We start from the raw sequence: 17239 nt of genomic DNA, 5'->3' as shown, positions 1-17239 counted from the left end.
TGCCAAGTAGCTACTCACCAAGCTGAGAAAAGTTGAATCTTGTTCCAGAGGGAGAAGTTACACTGGAGCCAGAGGAGAAAGGAGAGTTGGCGGCAGTGTCCTGCAGGCCTCCTGCAGAGTGGGACCGTAACCATTCTTTTGCGTCTTCTTGTGTGCGAAGCTGGGAGGTGGGGGTGTACCTGGACAGGCAGAGATCAGGCTGGGATTAACTACGAACAGCGCTTATGAAAATGAGCTCTCTGGAGCTGACGATAAACATGTAAAAAGAAAATATACATCCAAAGATGACGTTTGAAAAATCAGATCGCTACACATCCCGAAACTCACAAAGTTTCTCAAAACCTTTTTTGCCACTTGGCTGTCTTTGGGGGAAAACTGCAATTCCTTTCAGTTTTGAGGGAACTACATAAAGGGAACAAGATGGGTAAATGCTCAAAAGAGCCGTCCCTGGGCGTATCTGTAACATGTTGATTCATGACGGTGTCATTTCAAAGCCTCCACCTTGACAGGACTGAAGCAACAAAACAAGCTGCTGTCAGAGCTCTGAGGAAGTTTTAATTGGATAGCTCATGGCATCTGCATTCTGGAGCGCAAGTAAGTGGCCATGAATCACAGAGTATCAGAAACCAGACACGTAAAGGAAGGTATGAGGAGACCAACGCTGACAGTAGTTACTAGAATCTGGCAGAAACCAGTCTTCACAAAAGGAACCCCAAATCATTGGGTCTCACACAGGGGAGGGTCTTCAGAAGTCACGTGGTCCACCTCATCATTAATTCTGAAACGTATTTGGTAATGATTTATTGAATGTCTCCAACGTGCCAGGTGCCTTCACAGACGTTATCTTACTGAAGCCTCGGATTCTCCCAGCAACACAGATGCTATTATTCCTGTTTTACATTCAGGGAAGGTGATGGCCTGCCTTGAATCACGTGCCGAGATTTCAATCCATATTTGTCTGATTCCCAAATCCATTATGGATGCTGCCCGTGGGCTCTTCTCATTATGCCCACAGGCAGCATCTTGAATGTCTAAAGTGCCCCAGTGGCCAGAGTACTTTGGACTTATAAATAGATTACCGTGGGGTTACTACTGATTACGTAAATAGAGTGGTCCTCTTGACTTAGGACAAGGTGTTGTCAGCGTGTTTGTATTGGATGTGTGTGTGTACGGAGTGGGTGAGCTAGAAAGGGAGTCACAGTGAGAGGGAACATAAACACGATTCTTCCTTAATGTTTTTACTATAGTTGGACTTTCTAGGTCCCATCAATTGCCTGAGGATACCCTGTCACTTACCTCTATTCTGAATTCTTTTAAAATCTGATTTTTTAAAAGCCAGAGCTACATAATTTTCACAGAATAGATCTGCTCCAGAAATATACACATTAGCATTACGAAATGCTGATATTCAAAGATGTGAGCTTCCTCTGGGAGCGACGCTGGGGCATCAAGGTCAAACTCACGTGAAGAGTGGATATGATTTAAGCATTAGCCTGAGTGCCGACAAGCATGACGAAAACTGTTAAGTACTAAAGGCCTTGCCAACTCCCCCCTCGAAGGCCACCGTGCTGAACTTCCTCCGTCCGGAGGTCAGCTGGGGGCTTTTTCAATACTTTTATTCTTAGATTTTTAGATTTGGCTTTACTCGGAACTCCTGTTGAAAGGAAGCATTGATACCTACCTCCCATTACTGGTCAAAACGCTCTCAGCCTTAAGAACTGCTGGTTATTAACTACAGACATACATGACAGCAACGAAACATTTCATTCCAAGTTCCATGTTTTGCGAAAGCACTTACTGCTTGGTGCAGGGTGAAGCCGATGCTACAAAGAACGAGGTGTTTAGAGAGCGGGAGAAATGACAGCTGTAACCATGTGACATTAAGATCACGGGGCAGGCGTTAGGACTGAAGTTCCTCTGGGTGGCAAAGTGAGGTGGATGGCGTGAGCAGTGGTGACTTATAGCATCTTGTTTCACCAGGACCAGCGCCACAAACGAGCCATCACTTACAGTGAATGAAAGGACATTCGCTCTTGGAAAGGAAGTACTTACTTTCTTTACATCAAAAAAATGAACACACCCATGTCTTGCTGGGCGTTGAAAATTGACCCGATTTTCGATTAGAATATTCAGACAAGTGCAAAGCACCTGTCCTTAGCAACTGTCTATGGGCCAGAAAGTTAAAAATCTTCAAATTGGCAGGGGGGTGGGGGTGGGGATATTTCTCTCCTTTGCTCTGTGTCCTGGCTGACCAATCAACATGCTACAAGTCATATCCTTTCTCTTGGAAGACAGCCCGTGAATGGAATGGTCATGGCGAAATGATCAGCGATTAAACCCACTGGCCCCAGAAGAAGCGGTAACCGCTCTCCGGGCTTGCTCAGGGATAGCTGTCATGAGATGGTTTGACCACAGTAAGCCTGAAAGAGCACAGCCTCTGCTCAAGCAAAGAAGCCGACACATGGAGAGATGAGAACGAGAGGGTTGCGAGGGGAGCCGTCATCCAAAGGGTCCTGCTGCGGTGGCCAAAGCGGGGACCCCAGCCCAGCCCGAGCCCCACCAGCCATGAGAGAGCCACACAGCCAAGCCCCAGAGCCACACCAGATGGCATGGATGCAAGGAGAAAACACAGATACCTGAGTCCTTTTTTAGGCAAAGTGTTCCTATCAAGGTGCGGGTCACTGTAGGAAAGTTAAAACAAACATAAGAACCTCAGAGAAGCACAGGGAAAGCAGGCCATGTGAGGGGGGAAAGGCTAAGGACAAGCCAAGAGATCTGGAGGAAGAGACTCACTTCACCAGGGAGTGGTCCTCTGCATGCAACACATCCACAGCCACGGGAACAAAGGAAACCCAGGCCTGCGCTCACACCCAGGCATCCTCCACCCCCGTCCCCAGGAGGCCTGAGCCACTCAGCCCCAACTGCTCCTTCGTTTCCACGGGTTCAATGCCAAACTCAGGAGCTGCCCCCATCTGGAAGCAGAGCCCGTGCCTTCCGCGGCAGAGAGAGACGCCAGGCTCCCCGCACCCCTAACCACTCTGGCCCACCACCAAATGCCACTGGCGATGACTTCAAGTGAGAGAAGGGACTTGCTGGAGAGTTTCAAGAGGCCAGCAGTCTGCATATTTGGAATTCATCTGTAAAAAGTGAATTCCAGGTCCCTCTCAGTTTTCGAGGCTCTCATTGGGCGTAGCTAGGAGCTGAGCCCTGGGCAGAGTTGGGGCATGTTACGACCTGCTGGCTGATAAAGTCACAGCATTTGGATTTCCAAAGAGCTAGGTTTAAAGGCTTGGTCTATGAGTCTGACAAAAGCAAAGTTTTCGCTGTTAATGGGGTGAAGAGGGTTTTCATTATTTTTTTTCCTCCTAGCATGAAACAACATCTGCTCATTATGTTTGGCCAAGCCATGGCTTCCCCACAAACTCAAGGTCAAGATCCATGTCTGGGGCCCACCCTCAGGGCATCTGGGGGCCAACAACACTCCACATATTCTTCTTACAGAAAACGGGCACACAGAACACAACAGCCTGCGAGACACAGAGCCAAACTGCAGCAAAGGCCTTTGAGAGGGCAAAGGGCCAGCTGCGTGGGGAGCAGGGGTGTGGGAGACAAAGGTGAGGGCCGCAGAGCCGCGTGGTGCGCGGTAGGTCACTTCTGGGCTTGGAGGGGGAGGGGGGAGAGGAGAAAGGGCAGGAAGCTGGGAAGCAGGAGCATGCCACGGGGAGGCTGAGATGCCAGTGAGAGCTTCTGCCGCCCCTCGCCAGGTGGCAGGTTTGAGGTTCCTTCCCAAGCTGGGAGAGGAGGGGCCAGCCCCGCTCCACCTCTTTCTGAGCTTTGCGGGCAGCGGAACAGACCCTCACAGGCATGTCTGGGGGTCACAGAGCACACCGGGGCCACGAACACAAGCGGAAGCCGCAGGCCAACAGCCTCATACAAGACATCTGGCTTGACACAGGGGGGCAGAGGAAGCTAGAGGCTCGGTGGCGTCCCCGGCCTACGACGTCATTACCTGTCCTGTTTCCTGGGCAGAGTACTTCTGCAGAACTTAGGGCTAGCGGCAGGGGAAGAGAGAGGGCTAGAAGGCCAGGCAGGTGGAAAACAAGAGAAGGAGCATTAGATTGGAAGGAGGGGGTGGGGTTGTTATACACAACGACTAGCACATTTTGCTCATTTCCAGTGCTGATACTGGCTTTCTTCCCCATGTGGAGAAAATGGACACGGATCACTACTGCAGTGAGATTCAGAGCTTTGAGGACAATTCTCGTTTCTTGATTTCCTATCGCTCTGGCCCGCAGCCCTTCAGTAGGAGGGTGTCTGCCCCGAGGACCAGCATGTGGACTCAGCTGCTTAAGGAACATCCTACCACACGCTCCGCGGCTGCAGCCGCCACCTGCTTGGACAACACAATTACAAGGGGCAGGGAGAGAGGCAGTTGATGAACGAAATATAAAATGGAAGGAGTTCGAAAGCGGAATGCCCTTTCAAAAGGCAGCATGGAATCTGCCCCCGAGAGACTTCCAGCAGCTCCATGCACTGAGAAAAACCACAGTGAAAAAGATAACAGGAAGCAGAGCCAGGCTTAATTCATCCCAAACTGGCTTCCCTCTGGAAAGACGGCAGTGATCAGAAAGAGAGACATCTCCCAGCAAAGGTGACCTAACACTTGGGCTTCCTGACATAATCTTTGGACTCTTGGAAGGGCGTCTTTCGGGGAGATAAAGGCAGCCAAATGCACAGCACCAACCTTTCCGACAGTGTGGTCTTCACACTGTTGGTTCTGACAAAGGGGGTCAGGGCGTCATCCTTAGAGGCGGCAATGAGGCCGGTGGAGGAGTTGTGACTCAGCGCCCCTCCGCTGCCCAGGGAGATGTCAATGGACTCGCAACTGGTGTGGAGGCTGCTGACCGACTGGAAGCCCAGGCCGTCCTTGCTAACGGCTGAGGAGCTGCTGGCGTTGGTGCCCCACGTGAGGCTGTTGGAGGGGCCCGAGTGGGCGGAGCTGGGGCTGGAGGCCAGGGGGGACTGGGTGCTGTCTGCGTTCTTACTGTAGAGAGGGCTGCTGCTGCCGCTGCTCAGGACACCGCTGCCCGAGGGGGACTCTAAGTTACCTTGCTGGCTCAGGGTGGCATGAGGGTTGGAGATGACCACCGAGTTTTTCATGTTTTCGGCTGTGGCGATGGGCACTTGCTTGGTAGGCTTCCCACCAAAGAGTCTGCGAAGAGACAAAGGGTTGCACGGGTTGAACACCCAAAGCCCAGGGATGCCGGCCGTCAGAGGAGGGCGGGGCGCAGGAGCTAGTGAGAGTCCCTGGGGAGGGAGGCGCGGTCCTTTCTAGGCTCAAGGCGCTCCCCCGGGAAAGGCTGCCACACAGCGGGCCAGGGCACTGGTGGAGCAAAGGCTCCACCTTCAAGTTCTAGGCTGCTGCTGGGACCCTGGATCTACCTGAGTCAAAGGGAGACGGGGAGTAGTTTTCTACAGGCCTATCCCTCACTGGTCCAACATCTTGCTTTCCTTTCTTTCCATAAACAGAGTAACTAGAAAACTGCCCTTGCCCAGGAAACATCTCAAGAGAAAAGAGCTGTCTTGATCACCTTTGTATCCATGACCCCAGCGCAAAGCAGGCACTCCGTTTATGACACTTCAGCTCCAAAGGATTTGGTTTCTTTGATCTCTAAGCAAACATGTAGAATCAAGAATAGGAGGCTAGATCTGGAGGCGGCCTGGGCAATGTATACTCTCAGATGTATTCTCACATGAAAGCCCAGCCTGAAAGATGTGTCTTTTAGGGCCAGAGAGCTAGTACTGTCCAGTGATACACTCAAACCTTGTGGGGTTCACAAGATGTCCGAACAGACATGCTGGGTGTGAACTGTGTCTCTGTGATAGACACACAGAAATGCCATTGCATGTCATCTCCCCCACTGCTCGTGACCACAAATGTGCTGTCAGAACACAGGGAATGGCACAGACACTTCCCTCTTCCATTGGCAGAGGGTTCTCTGGTAGGATGGAGAAACTGTCTTAAAATCAAAGGACAGTACATACTCTAGAAATGTAACGGCTTTATTCTATCCACTAAAACTGTCATGGAACAGGTATCTCCGTAAAGAGACGATACTACTACATACTATGATAGGCAGGTTGCCTTTCACCCAGCTAGTCAAAGTGGTGTGAGTTTGACCTCCGACCTCTCCAAACAGTTGTTACAAATCCCAATTGTTGTAAAAATAAATAAACACATAATCAACCCTCATTACAATGTCTGGTGACAGAAGAGGAACACTTTTTGCCTGGTGACAGAGAAAGAACTATCCTGTTGCAGAACCTTGGCTTTAGAGTGCTTACATACCGCCAGTGTCAGGGACCTCACTACTTTATACTCCAAAGGCTAACTGGCTCCATTGCCAAGCATTTCTAATTGTTACAAAACCAAAATCGAACCCACCTTCTTCCAACTTTTATGTCTTGCTTCTAATCCTGCTATGTGTAACTACACAGAAAAAGCCCAATCTTTTGTCTGTTAGTCCTTCAAACCATTTGAAGAGAGCTATCACACTTCACCTAAGATTCCTCTTCTTCATACTAATGCACAACGAGAGAATTCAGAACACCTTAACAATTGAGGAAAAATGTAATTGCTAGGAATGGGCTGAAAGGTGCTCAATTCACAGCCTAAGAAGCTGCATGCATTTTCAAGTATTCTATTACACTAGCCTAAGGGTCTAGTAAAATGCCTTTGTAGTTACTAAAGGAAATCTATAATACCAAAGAGCGAATATTACATATAATACTTGAGGCAAGAAGCAGAGAAAATTTTCATTTACAAGGCAACCTGTTAAAACAACAAAGAGCAGCCCAATAGGACTTTCCCCTGAAAAAATAATCATTACTGAAATTCTAATAATCAAGTCTAGACAAAGAATGGTGAACTGCTCCATTATACCTTTCATGTGGAATGCTTCTTCTGAAGGCTTTGCAAACATTCCCATTCATCCCCAAATATGTACATGTGCACATAATTTTTATTTTTTCACTGCTAAATTTTCTATCCTTGGACTTACTCTTTCTTATGACAAGAAATTTCCTGAAAAGGTAGGATGAACTCTGCTCTATGCAGCTGCAGTTTTCAAGTGGTCCAGTGGATATTATAATGAGATGCTATGGAGAGGCAAAAGTTGTAGAAACTGAAAGGAAACTGTTTTCAAAAAGCTAATAATCAATTTTAATGTACAAATTTCCACCCGTTGTGGAAATGCAGGAAAATGCCTTTTTCAGGCCATAGGAAATCAAATTCTCTTTTTCGAAAACGCTTCTGCTTTGAGTTGTTTCTTCTTTCTTTTTTTTTAAAGGAAGCTAAAATTTCAGGCACTAATTTGGAGTTATGCATGCAGTATAAAAAAGTATGTGGGGGCTATTGGACTATTTGGGGAAAAGATCTGGCCATTATGCCACTGTCTGGCATAATGATGAGGAATCTGAGCCACAGATTAAAAACAAAACTGTTTCCCTTGAGCTCTCCATCCAGATCTAAGGGAGTATTAGGATCTCATCTTCGATGGTAGCTAACTTTTATTGAGTACTTACTATGGGCCAGGTGTAGCTACATAGATTAATGGACACAAGAACCTGTAGGTAGGTATCATCATCCCCATTTTACAGATGAGGAAACGGAAGCAGAAGTATTAAGAGAGGTTACATGGTGGTTAATTAGGGTGGACCTAGGATTCAAACCCAGGATGATTGATTCCAGAGGCTTATGTTTTTCATGCCAACACGGGAAAATAATCAGCTGACTGCAGAACTGCTGGCAGCATCCGACCAAACAGCTTTACCCAAGGACTGAAGTGGAGAAAACCAGAGGTGGCTTCAGCTAAGAAAACAGGAAGTTATTAATCCAGGATGCCACTCCACGTATTCCAGTTCCGCTCGGTGCCATTTACCCACTTACCTGCGGAGAGTGGGAGAGGCCACATCAGGGTACTTGGCCCCTGGCTGGAGAGTGGCCTGAGCCGCACTAGACACAGGCTGGGCTGCCGGGTTCACCTTCACTGAGTTACAGGAAGCCACGCTCTCGTTGTCGGATGAGATGCCTTTCTCCTTATCGGTCTGGTTGACCAGACCTGGCAGAGAGCTGCCCAGGGCTGTCTTGGAAGGCTCCCTCAGCTTGGGCACCGGCAGGCCTGCTGACTTGCTACTGATGTTGGAATCTATGCTGCTGGTACTAGACCTGTTCCCAGCCCCATTCCGGCTGGTGGATTTACTGGGCCTTGGCAGACTCCGGTACTGTAAATTTGTCCGGGAGCTGAGAGACAGATACCCATCATCCTGATTCTGAGCCCCATCCATGCTTGTCTTCCGACCGGTGGACCGACCGACAAGTGCGGACGACTTTGGGATTTTGCCCAGTGTGGCTGACCTGCTGGTGACAGTGGCCCCACTGGCTGTGATCATGGCCAAACCAGCGACAGAGCCACTCTGCTTCTTGAACCCAAAGCTGTTGGCATTGGCAGTAGGCGTCCTGGAGCTGCCGGGGAGGGGTTTCTTGGATTCATCACCACTGCTGCGGCCAGCATCTGACGGGGAGCGCTTCACCTGGGAGGCTTTGGGAGACAACCTTCCTTTCTCAGACACCTTTGCATCATCTGTTTTTCCTGAGAGAGAGATCAGAAAGGTTAGCCTGCAAACCAAGAAGTCAGCTCCGCCAGCTGACTGTTTAAAATTCTCCCCTCCTCCAAAGAACTAGCTCGCTTTCTCCTGGGGGAAAGCAGTCCCCTTGGGAGACAGAGGAAAGAGCTTTTTATAAAGATAATCGCATCTACAACTGTCACCATGAGCCTTTTAGGAGATGTCAATGGTTTTCCTCATTCGCAAAGCAGTCTAAATTTACCCAGAAGAAAGCAAAGCCAGCCAATCACTGATATGTCTGGGAAAGAGATCTTGGGTTTTATTGGCCATTCTCCCTCTGTCCATTGAAAAGCTGTCCCTATCATTTTCAAGGGGTACCCCACCTTCCTGCAAAAACCCTGCCCTCGTTTACATACATCCTTAAATCATGGACAACATCAATTCAACACACCAACAGCTCCTAACCACGTGCTCTTGAATAGCCTTCACTGGGTATGTTAGCTCTGACACAGCACATACTTAAACCAATTCAACATGGCTCGGCAGTTGAACCATCTTCAGAATTTAAGAGGCTCTCATGCTTACATACTTCCACTTGGAGAAAGGTAAGGACGTGAACCTTTCTGAAAGCTGGCTATGAGCAGAGTCTAAACCCTAAGAAGAAATACCTGTGCATTTTATAGGGATTTAAAAATATCATCAAGCCCTCGCTAGAGTGACTGCGGTTCAGGTTTTGAAAATGACAAGTGCCCATGCACGCCTTTGACTCACCAGTTCCTGGGGTCTTGAGCATGCCTGCCGGGGCAGCCGGCTTCGTCCTTGGCATGGTGATGCCCACCTGAGCTGTCATGCCTCGCCGCCACGAGCCTGTCTGAGAGATGACAGGGTTCTTCTTGCCCGACGTGCTTTTGTCGGACTCGTCAGACACATCAGAAGGATTCCGCCTCCACTTCGACCCCGGCTCCATCTTTATGCCACTGTCTGACCCTCCGTCTGACTTCTTGACATCATCGCCGGACCACAGGGAATTCCTCTCCACCTGTGAGTGCTTCTCAGCGTCGGTCTGCGAAGGAGACCCTCTGAATTAGTCTTTCTCAAACCCCAGGCTAGAGAGCCCCTCACCCCAGAGCAAAAATGCCCATGCACTGCACAAGTTAAGGGAAAAACAACAGATGACTACTTTAAAATGCCTGGGCCTTTGCACTCTGGTTATCTTGTTAGGAAGCCTGATCTGTTGGGTCCAAGGAAAGGAAAGAATATGAATATGTCCTAAAAGGGAATGAGGGAGGAGAGTAAAAAGAGCCAGAGGAAAAAGAGGGACAAGAGCCCCATGGAGGAGAACCAGTGGACGGAGCTGTGACAAAAATTCAGCCGCCAGCTCTGCCACTTGGCGACCAGCCTCCTCTAGCTCCGGCAGCCTGAGCTCTATCCAGCTCACGGCCTCCCAGCCCATTTCCCTTTGATCACTCCACCGGCAGCCAGATCTCTGGATCTAGCACAGCGCCGCAGTCTAACGCACCGAGAGTGAGCGAGAGAGGGCGGCTGCTAGCTCCCCTCGAATCAGGGAGAGGGAGGGGCTGAGAGGAAGCAAAGCCTCAAAAGCCACTTCCTCCCCACGACACCATGTGCTCCCACCCAGCTCCATTCATATGCCGCTGCCTGCTCCTCTTGTGGGATTTTGTGCAGACGAGGGATATAATTAGCCAGCTTTCTTTGGAAGAGGCCTGACCTGCTGGCCACGGAGCCCAGGAGGGGAAGTGTGATGGTTAATCATTTGCTGCAGTTAAAAGCCATAACTCGCTAACCAGAAAGCTCTGGGGGCCTCCCTAGGGGTTGGGGCCAGTCTGAGCAGATTTCAGCAGGGAGGAGCAGTGCAGTGAATGGGGAAGCAACACTTTAGGACGGCTCCCCTGCGATACAGGTCCCATATTTGCTGTACTTAACTACCAAGCGTGGGCAACATCAGCAAGGTAGCAAATCAAAATGACCCGCTGGCAAGAATCTGGCCTGATGCTTGTCACTCGAGATTAGTACCGATGGCTTCCTGCATGGAATACGCTGGCTGAGCGGGAGCAAAGATATGAACGGACAAGCAGCCCAAGTTCAATCGTCTCTCTATCGCCACCACAGCCTCCCCCCCTCCCTCAGCCACCTCATGGGTGCCTTCAGTTGTTTGGTCATTCCTCAAACATTTCCACGAGGTACTAGGGATAGAGAGAGGAGGAGAACAGAAACACTCCTGGGCTGCGAGAAGCTCATCGTTCAGCGGCGGCAAAGGACAGAGACAGAGGCGTCCCCACAGCAGGCACGCAATCAGGCTTGGTGAGGAAATGAGAAAATCGGTCGGCGAACACATGCTTCTCGAGCTACAGCACACTTGACCAAAACAACCTCATCCGATTCCGACCGCTATCTGGTCAAGGAGGGTAAGCAGGTAAGTAGAACTGTCTTCCTCTCAGTTTTACAGATAAGTGGAAACTCATGGTACTTGCTCCATGTCCCAACTACACCAGCCCGTGTACCTTCCTCTAAACATTCCAGTGTATTCATTCAACCAGAATTTCCTCCATGCCCGTGGTTTGCCGGGCACTAGGGTGGGTATGAGGATCTGTGAGTGAGATTGGTTCCCATCCCTTCTGAAGTTTATGATCCAGTGAAAGAAGCAGGGATTGGAAATATAAGACAAATAAATGGAAAACGACAAGGAGTCTGAGAGAGAATTACAGGCAGTGATGTAATTTAGATTATGATGATGGGGGTAAGGTACAGTGGTCTGGTAGGGCCTTTTTGAAGAAGTGTCCTAAAGAATGAGCAGAAACTGACCAAGAGAAGAGTTTAGGGAAGAGCATGCCAGGTAGAGGGAAGAGTATGTGCAAAGGCCCTGAGGCAGAAAATATCTTGGCTTTGGAAACATTCACTCAACAAATATTTACCGGTACCGCTGTGTGCCAAGAAAGCTTTTGGGTACTGGGGATACTACAATGAATGAGAACAAAGTATCAATACAAATCATTAACCTCCTGGAGCTTATGTTCAAGTACATTCTAACACATTCTTTTACACTCTAAGAGGTACTGAAAACTTAGGAGATACCACACCCTGGGGTACTGCATTAATTATTCCTTTAATGCTCCTATACCTTATTTTCCCTGATCAAATTATAGTGATGCTAATAGTAGGAGCAGTAACAATTAAAATTTACTAAGCATTTACTATGTGCTAGGCACTGGGCTAAAGTGCTTTACATGTACCATTTAATTTAATCTTCACCAGGAACCTATGAGGAAGTTATAGTTCGTAGTCTCAATTTTACATGAGAACACTGAGGCACAGAGTGGAAATGAAAATTACCCAGGATCACACAGTACAAGTGTTCCAGGGAGCCTAAGTGCAGAGCCCATATTTTAGCCATCATGCTGTGCTGCCTTCCTGGAGGACAAGTCCAAGGACTTGAGGATGTTGCATGTCCAGGGGCACCTAACATAGCACCTACACCCAGTAGATTCTCCTTCCACCCTGGCTGGCCGGTGGTTCCCCAGCTCCAATTCTGGAGCAGTTCCAGCCTAGCCTCTGGGTGGGACCTCCAGAACTGATTCCACCCCAGTGGCAGAGAGAGTGCACACATCCCTGGTCTGGGAATACAGTTGAATCCCCCTCTGGAAAGAACAATCATCCAACCCTCACAGCCCCACAATGTATGTGGTCCAGGGTGGTAGGCTTCCCAGCTGCTCTCAGCACGGTGGCCTCTGCCCTGGGACATTATACAGGCTGTGAGTTCACATCTCCTTAGCAAACCCCTGCTGAGCTGTGTGCCAGATCATGTGGTGGCACCAGGAGGGATTAAAAGATGAAGAAGGGCCAGCCTCTCTGCTCCCAGAGCTTACGACAGGAGGGCCAGCAGGATGGCCACATGGGAGGTACAAAGAGCTGCACCCTCCCCTTTGCCAGCTGTTCCCATCTCAAGTGGTACCTCCTTTCTGTAGATTTTCCTACTGCCCCTACCTGTAAGCCCACCTATTCATTCAGCATCCAAGAGGGAAGGCAGGGAAATAGCCACACTCAAGGAGGAAGAGGGCCTGGAAGATGGGAGAATTCTCCCCTGAGGGCCCAGGTTCCCCAGAGACTGAAGAGGGGAGGCCAGTCTTCTGAGAGTGAGAGGATGGAACCAAGGCGCTGAGGAACGAGGTGCAGCCGTGGGGTGGGAGGTGGAGGGAAGAGCATGGGCTTGGGGTCGGACAGACTTGAGGTCAAGTACTAGGTGCTGCATCTCCCTCCTGTGCTGTGTGTGACCCTGAAGGAAGCGGCTGAGCTTCTTTGAGATTGTTACCTTGTGCGTGAAACAGGGGTGGTAACAGAGAGCTGACGGTGGGCACAATGAGCTCAACGTGCAGGGACTCAATTTTAACAGTGGCTCTTTTGCAACCAACTGTCCCCGCTCTGAAAATCTCCGGCACTTTAGCATTTAATCTATTTCTGCCTTGCATTAAGGTGAACGGGGTACTTGTCTTTTGTGCTCTTAGGCCACAAGCCTCTAAGAAGCCAGAGACACTGCCCTCTTCAAGCCCACACCATCCCCTGCAGATTGAGATGCTACACTGGCTAAAGTTTGAGTCCCAGTAATAACAGAAATTAGGATCAGCGTCAGCATCATCACCGGCTGCCTTTCTTACTGGGCACTGGGTGCCTCTGCACACATTATTAGCTCATCTAATCCTCTAAACTTGCACTTTTATCTGTATTTGACAGACAAGGAAAGCACAGGTGTGAAGAGGAAAGGTAACTTGCCTCAAGTCAGGAGCAGCAGGACCCAGCAGGTGGCACAAGGGGTGCCCCACCCACACCCCAGCCAAACCCTATCCTTACGTCCAGACCATCATCCAGAGAGCTCCAGGATTACTCAAGGTCACACAGGACAGGAATCCTTGCCACAGAATTCAGAATTTTGTTTCCTTCAATAGCAAAAAGTAAACTCACATGGAATTCCCATTTTTTCCCCTTGTATATTTTATTAAAATTTCAAAGGCAGTGAAAATGAGAGGAATCTTGACATATGCCTTTTTTGTACCTAGGCACCTGGAATGGAACCTTCCACAGACTGAGAAAATGCCGAGTCACAAGGACAGGAAGAGATAGATGAAAGGGATGTGGGGAAGTGATGTTCACGTGTGAAAAGTCTTCTGCCACCAACACACTGTCTTAAAAACAAAATGCTGCAAAACATAAGACGAAGTGCTCTGACACTACAAAGAAAGGCCATGAGTAACAGTCAACTTTTGGTTCCTGACATGAATGGAGGAGAGAAGCAGAGGGATAGGTAATATGGAAGGAAGGAAGGAAAGGGAAAAAGGAAAAGGAAAAGGAAATGGAAAGGAAAGGAAAGAAACGAAATGAACCGTCTGAGCAACTATTGAGAATTAGGCTCTGAGGGAATTCCCTGGATGTCCAGTGGTTAGGACTCAGCGCTTTCAACTGCAGAGGGCCGGGGTTCAACCCCTGGTCGGGGAACTAAGATCCCGTAAGCAGAGTGGCACAGCCAGGAAAAAAAAAAAAAAGAAAAAAGAAAAAATGAATTAGGCTCATTTATCTGAAAGCATGTTCAGATAAAGAATGTCCATATCGCTCTCACACTCACCCTTCAAGATAAGCCTAGTTACCGTGATTTTATGTAATCACGGGGAGGCAGACGCTTGGAGACGTTGAGCTTATCCAAGGATGCCACAGAGCTAGGAGCTCAACCCTGACTTCAAAGGCCATACCTTTTCCCTGACACTGCAGCCAGACTCACCAGCTCTCCTGGAGAAAGTTGGTCAAGAGGCTGTCAGTCCCCAGGCAGGGAGATGCTTTGCCCAGCACAGAGAAGCAGTGAGCAGAGGCCGATGCTGGGTATCTGGGCACGGGTGTCCCATCGAAGACCCTCCCCGTGCTCCTCGACATCGTTGAGGAGACAGTCACTCACAGACAAAGGGGACTTCCATCCCCCAAGGACCGCTCCTCTGTTACTGGCTGCCGCCTCTCAATCAGCTAACTGAGTCTGTTCCTTAGGCTTCCAGACGATAGCTCCCCTGTTCCTTAGATGTACTTCCTTCTGGCTGGTCTTCAGAGGCTTTTCAAATATGAAAACTCAGGCAGGCAACCTGTCCTCAACCTGCTTTCCCAGTGGACACACTGGGCTACTTCTTCCTGCCTTTCCATGCCTCGCCTGGGATGCTTTGTGCTGCCCATTTGTCCAGGGAAACCCATATGTGATGGGAACCTGAATGAGCCCTGGGGAGGATGCTAGTGCACACCTTCCCGCTGCCTGACGCTGCTCCGAGAGGAGGGATGGCCCTTAGCCTTCCTCAGAGTGGTACAGGGGAGGAAGGGAGAAGGCTGCAATTTATGTGGATTCAGATATTTGGAGATGCTCCCTGGACAGGAACAAAGGGATGCCAAAGAAACCATCTCAGCAGGAATCTTTGTAACTATGGGTGCAAGTCTACATTTATTTTATTCCAAGACCTACCTGCTTAAGTTTTATTTAAATATTTTAAACTCGGGTAGTTGTAGAGCAAAAAACAACCCAGTAAATAGTAAACTCTTTACAACCCTTGACGTTATCTTTCTGATCTTGGTCAAAAGACATGCACTTGTGTAATATTCTTGAAGCTTTTCTGATGTGACATTTGCTAGATGAAAGCCAAGAGCTGGTCAAGGAGGAGGGGGGCCTTGACATTAACCAAATTCAAATGTATCATTTGTAAATCCCAGATGTTTACTCTGTATCAATGTGGAAAACAGATTCTAACTCCAGGTTTGTGGGAAGGGAACAAAGACAAGGAGACTGTTCCAACAGTGTTTTGCTGGCTCAGTGAGCATTTCAGGAGCAAGCTTCTTCCTACCTTGCAAGTAAACAAGAGAGAAACCTACTGATTTACAGATCTCTCTCTCCTCTCTGTCTCTGTCTCTCCTTCTCTCTTAGTTCCCCAGCTCCGTATCTAAGAACTGTCTAGAAGCTTGGTTATTGTTACCTTGAAATTAAAATGAGTCTCGGAAAAAAAAAAAAATTAGTGTCCACAAGGAAAGGAAAACGGTGGATATCTTTTCTTTTTGGCTGTGCCCCACGACATGTAGGATCTTAGTTCCCCGACCAGGGAATGAACCTGGGCCACGGCAGTGAAAGCACCGAGTCCTAACCACTGGACTGCCAGGGATGTCCCGGAAACTGTGGATATTATAACATTTGGCAAGTGGTAGGGACACAGTCTGGCTGGGTGTTTCTAACTTGTGTCTAATAACTAATTAAACAGTGATCAGTTGGTGGTGTGGCTTAGGTATTTTTAATTAACTTTTTAAAAATTGAGGTATAACATTCATATACTGAATGTACAATCTTAAGTATATAATTGGAAGAAATTTTCTGAAATTAACGTACATAACTACCCCTCAGATCAAGATATGGCACATTATCAGTACCCCCCAAATCTCTGGGCTCCCTTCATTTGGGTAGTTTTTTTCCCTTAACCGCCACAACCCACCCTTGTTTGCCAATGATAATTAGAAATTCAGGCTAAAAATGAAAACTCAAGAAGTCATAGGCAATCCCAGAGGCAACACCTAGTAGATTTCATCAGGCAGTCTGTGTTTACATTTCTGTGGTACAGAATTAATCCCACACTCTGACACATCCTTCATTTAGCCCTGTCCTCAAAGAGAAAGATACCTTTGAAAGCAAAGAGATTCCCAAAGCAGCTCCTATCCCCAGAGTGAGAAAGAGCGGAGAAAGGAAGCGGATGTGAAAGGAAGGGAGTGAAAGAAGGGGCTGTGTCAGCTCTGCCCTCAAAAGGTCCCTCTGGGAGACTCCGTCCCCATCAGACCTTCACATGGGTTCACCCGAGGCAGCGGGCCCCACGGGTGGGATGGACTCATCACGAAAAGGATTCCAGTCCATATATGCCAGTGCCACTGTGGGGACTGGTGGTGAGGATGGCACCTCGCTTGTCCACTAGTAAAATGGGCTTATTAGAACCAAACCCTCTGACCACTAAGGGATGCTATGAGGGGAAGCAAACACACCTGCACAAAACTGCTTTGGAAGCACTGCATCTGAAACACTAAATCAGAGAGTTTAAAGCAGGGGTTGGAAACTCAAGTGCCTCAGGACAGGCAGGTATTTGAAGGGTGTAGCTGGTTGGCACACAGCGGCATGGGCGCCCTGTCCAAAGGCGGAGACACCTGGACATCTGCTGGTTGTGGAGAATATAGACTCAGGAAGGCAGTATCTTCTGATTTTTCAAGAGAAACCAGAAGCTCACTATCATGTGAAGTGATGAACTTTAAAAAACTTGACATGCCACCTCATTTAAAAGAAGAGTGATACTGTGGGCCAAATACAATACACTGGCAGGAGGATATGACCCACAGATCTGCTGGGACGTACTGGTCTTCCAGCCCAGGCTTCTTAACTTTGTTCCCACCCCAGCGCTCTTGAGGAATCAGACGAATGCCATGGACACGCACTCCAGACTAAGAACGGCCAGTTGAGTCCAACATCCTTTTTCTTTCTTTCTTTTTTTTTCCAAATAGAAGATGAAACTGAGGTCCAGGAAGGAAACAGGATTTGCCAAGGCCACCACAG

The 17239-nt window shown here is 48.7% G+C and overlaps 1 protein-coding gene across 3 annotated transcripts in view; it reads right to left on the bottom strand.

Moving 5' to 3' along the window:
• NAV2 (neuron navigator 2) overlaps positions 1-17239 on the bottom strand; it is a gene marked incomplete at its 5' end in the record, with an annotated part of 768636 nt that overhangs the window by 56721 nt on the left and 694676 nt on the right. For all 3 annotated transcript variants that reach the window (XM_079709585.1, XM_079709583.1, XM_079709584.1), the window contains 6 exons: positions 19-179; positions 2637-2681; positions 4010-4075; positions 4745-5212; positions 7949-8651; positions 9397-9688. In XM_079709585.1, coding sequence (XP_079565711.1) covers positions 19-179; positions 2637-2681; positions 4010-4075; positions 4745-5212; positions 7949-8651; positions 9397-9688 — 1735 coding nt within the window. The remainder of the gene's footprint in view (positions 1-18; positions 180-2636; positions 2682-4009; positions 4076-4744; positions 5213-7948; positions 8652-9396; positions 9689-17239) is intronic.

This window comes from Hyperoodon ampullatus (assembly GCF_949752795.1).
Source record: "Hyperoodon ampullatus genome assembly, chromosome: 7".
Taxonomy (NCBI): Eukaryota; Metazoa; Chordata; class Mammalia; order Artiodactyla; family Ziphiidae; genus Hyperoodon; species Hyperoodon ampullatus.
This window is presented reverse-complemented; position numbering and strand designations above follow the sequence as displayed.